The following is a 3,467-nucleotide window of genomic DNA, read 5'->3' as shown; positions in this document are numbered from 1 at the left end:
TGCGTTTACCTTTGACCAAACTATCGCACAACTGTTGTGCGATTGTCGATTGTTTTGCAATTCAACTGTTTACTTGCACAATTAAATATCGAGTAATGCAACCTCCATATAAGCTCATAGGATTAAAAGCGAGACTAAACAGTTCTGCGACAGTTTAGTAGTGTGCGCACTCTAAAGGTTTGAAATTAGATTTTTGTTATCAAACTAATATCTCTACTAACTTTTTAATAATGGTAGATCCGTCATGAAACCCGTCGTATCATCCATGCCGGCGTTCTGAAAAAAAAAACAATATAAAATACCAACATACGGTACTTTAACATATATTGTATTAATATTAATAAGCAAAGAATGTAAGCAACATAAATATTCTATAGACTTGAGTCCGATCGGCCATTTTAATTTACATTATTAAATTCCATAGAGGGTAACTGAAATATTTCGTCGACATTGTGTACAAAATATCTATAAGATATTAAAGAAATGAAACGACAATATAATTGGAAATTGCAGATGATACATGTTGCTCTCAAGTCAAATTTATTTGAATATTTCTAGTTTGCGCATTTGCGCAGAAGTTCCGAAAAATTGTGGCCGAATTTTCTTCCTAGTGATGAAAAAATTCAAACTTTCCAAGACAACGGAAGCAGCAGCGCAAGCGGAAGATGGCGTGTATGAGAAGATTATTGTGGTATTTTATATATCTATCTATACTAGTATAAGCGTAAACATATTTTAGTTACCATGTCAGCAATCACAGTTTATTTTAGAACAATTATTTTTTACAATTCAGGCCAGTTTAAAAGATTTCACGCTATTATATAGGGGTAAATAAATTTGAAAATATCGACATGCAGACAAGGAACAAAAACTACAAGCCAATAGCAAAAGCAAGATTATTATTGTAACGGTAACTGTTACCCAATGGCAAACGGATTCGTTGTCCTTTAATCATTTCATGTATTGAAATAACTCGAAAGCTACTGTACCGAATTCAACAATTCTTTCACCATTAGAAAGCTACGTTATAACTGAGTAAAATAGGATATATTTGTAAACGTCTCACACACGGAGTTGCGGGCGAAGCTAGTGTGTTATAATTACCTGCGTTTCGTCCGTGGAATGTAACGCATGGTGTAAGGCCAGTTCGTGTTGTTCCCGCGCTCCGTAGTCTGTCCGTCGCTCACCGCCGCCGTAACCAAAGCCACCGTGTGATAACTATACAAATAGAACAAATGTTGCCATAAATAAGCTAATAAAAAAGTTTGGCTTTAAAGGGACACCTTGGTAGGGGTAATATTTTAATTCTGTGCGTCGCAATTGCAAATGCTGTCTATGGACTATTTTGGCTCATTCCGGTGCGCTTTTGCCTATTCAGTAAAAAAGTAAGACAAGAGTTTCCATATTTTTAAGCTAATTAATAATAACTTAACAAGTCTGTCTTAGTGTAGACATAGATTTTGAGCGACTGAAAATAAAAACTACATTTTTTTGAATTACGACATTCACAGGATATAAGTTTCGTATTTATCTAATTTATTTAAGTAATATAATTAAAAGTAGTAAAAATATAGCCATAGGTTTTTATAAAAGTATCATAAATGTAATTTTCATTTGACATTTGATCACAAAATGACATTCAGTTTCCCGCCAAAAGCGCATTGTGTCGTTCGGAAACCGGAACGTTGCCAACATTAAAGCAAGCTAATCTTCTAAAGTGGGCTCTTTTCTCATAACCTTTTCTTGATATAAGAATGGTCGTTATAATAGTTTTCTTATAATAATGTGGATTTCAGATACGGCTTTGTTAAATGAGAAATATCAATTCAATACAAAAGTCGGAAATAGTATTAGAAAATTATCTTTTCTGAACAGATCATTTTATAAATGCTTTAGTTCTTTGAAATAATGAACATTTCGGTCGATTATAGGGGCCCTTGTGCCTAGTCGCTCACAGGAGCGTCCACCGAAGCGATCTAAGAGCTCGGTGGCCTCCCAATCCAGTAATAATAACGAAGTAACGGCCCGTGCCGAGGCTCCTGAGGGAGGTCACTCATAAACGAGGTTTAGGCTAAGCGCCATCTGCGTTCGGCCACCTCAAGCCCGGTGAATCTGTAAATGCCTCCTCAAGACAAACAGTGGCCATTCAGTCACAAAAAAAATATATATGTTCATGCTTTAAAGCTAAGTAAATGTACCAGAAATATAAAATCATTTATTAATATGAAAATATCTTGTATCTGGCTGTCTATACGTTACGTGATTTATAATCAAAACTCTGCAACTATCCGTCCCCCTCGACCAGAGAATGCGCCCCAACGGTCTTCGAATACTTCCCAAGATCCTCCGCAATGTATTCAAATAATTATGATATTAAATTTATCCTCTATATTTCGATAATATTAAAGACTAACTTTCGCCCGCGATTTTGTCCCCTCGAAAATTGAAAAAAAAAAACAAAAACAAAAGAATGTTGCTTATGTGTTCTTCCACACTATTTACATCTATACCAAATATCATCGAGATCCGTTGAGCAACGGCTCACAGCTCTAAACGTAGACGGCAACTTTAACAAACATCCATCCATCCAAACTTTCGCATTTATTATTTCGAAAATATTGAAGATGTAAGAATGTAGAAAGTGAAGAAACGCGCTGAAAGTAGGAGAGTTAACAACGAGAATGTAATTACGATAACGTAATTATCTTACTAATGTTATAAATGCAAAAGTTTAGATAGATGGATGGATGTTTGTTAAAGTTTGCCGTCCAAACGGTTGAACGAATCTCGATGAAATTTAACATAGATATAGATGATAGTCTAGAAGAATACATAAGCTACTTAATTCTATTTTTTTTCTTAATTCAGCGCGGTACTGGCGAAAGCTAGATGTTAATAATTTTATTATATGTAAACATATACTGATGCTGTTTTCATATTAATATATGCACAAAGATACGCATGATGTGGAACTTAACTTCTCTACTGATGTATACTTAGTTGTTTTTAGTATTTTTTTTAATGTCCGCTCTATGACTTATTTGAATATCTTTGGTATAGGTTCTGTGAGTACTTACGTGATGCGAGTGTATATCATGATGGTCCCTGTGATGCCTGAGGTGCGTGTGGGAGTCGTGGTGAGCGTGGTGGCGCGGCAGCAGCTGCTGCGGCCCGTAATGCTGGCCGTAGTCGCCGCTACCACCGCCGTAATCCATGCCATGACCCTGTAAATAGTATGACTTTAGAAGCAATTTTAATAAGCTTAATGGTTTGGGGTATGGACTATCGATCTTACGGTTGAGGGTTCGAATCCCGCCATTCGATTATTGTCGTGAACCATATCCTAACATGACCTGTCAGTTTTTAATTTATCAAAGGAAATTGCAAAAACTTAACTCATCGAAATGGTCCCGTAAATCGACAATGTTTGTTCACACTTGGCCAGTACAGCTGGTCAGTACCGCTTA

General features: G+C 36.1%; 1 protein-coding gene across 1 annotated transcript in view; it reads right to left on the bottom strand.

Moving 5' to 3' along the window:
• Window positions 1–221: 221 nt before the first annotated feature.
• LOC106102827 overlaps window positions 222–3,467 on the bottom strand; it is a gene marked incomplete at its 3' end in the record, with an annotated part of 20,530 nt that continues 17,284 nt past the window's right edge. Inside the window, exons 3-6 of the mRNA XM_013282411.1 lie at window positions 3,438–3,450; window positions 3,078–3,224; window positions 1,105–1,218; window positions 222–276 (exon numbers count right to left, since the gene is read on the bottom strand). Coding sequence (XP_013137865.1) covers window positions 222–276; window positions 1,105–1,218; window positions 3,078–3,224; window positions 3,438–3,450 — 329 coding nt within the window. The remainder of the gene's footprint in view (window positions 277–1,104; window positions 1,219–3,077; window positions 3,225–3,437; window positions 3,451–3,467) is intronic.

Source organism: Papilio polytes, unplaced genomic scaffold (genome assembly GCF_000836215.1).
Source record: "Papilio polytes unplaced genomic scaffold, Ppol_1.0 DF823901.1, whole genome shotgun sequence".
Classification (NCBI taxonomy): domain Eukaryota; kingdom Metazoa; phylum Arthropoda; class Insecta; order Lepidoptera; family Papilionidae; genus Papilio; species Papilio polytes.
Note: the sequence above shows the minus strand (reverse complement) of the source record. Positions and strands in the feature narration are given on the sequence as shown.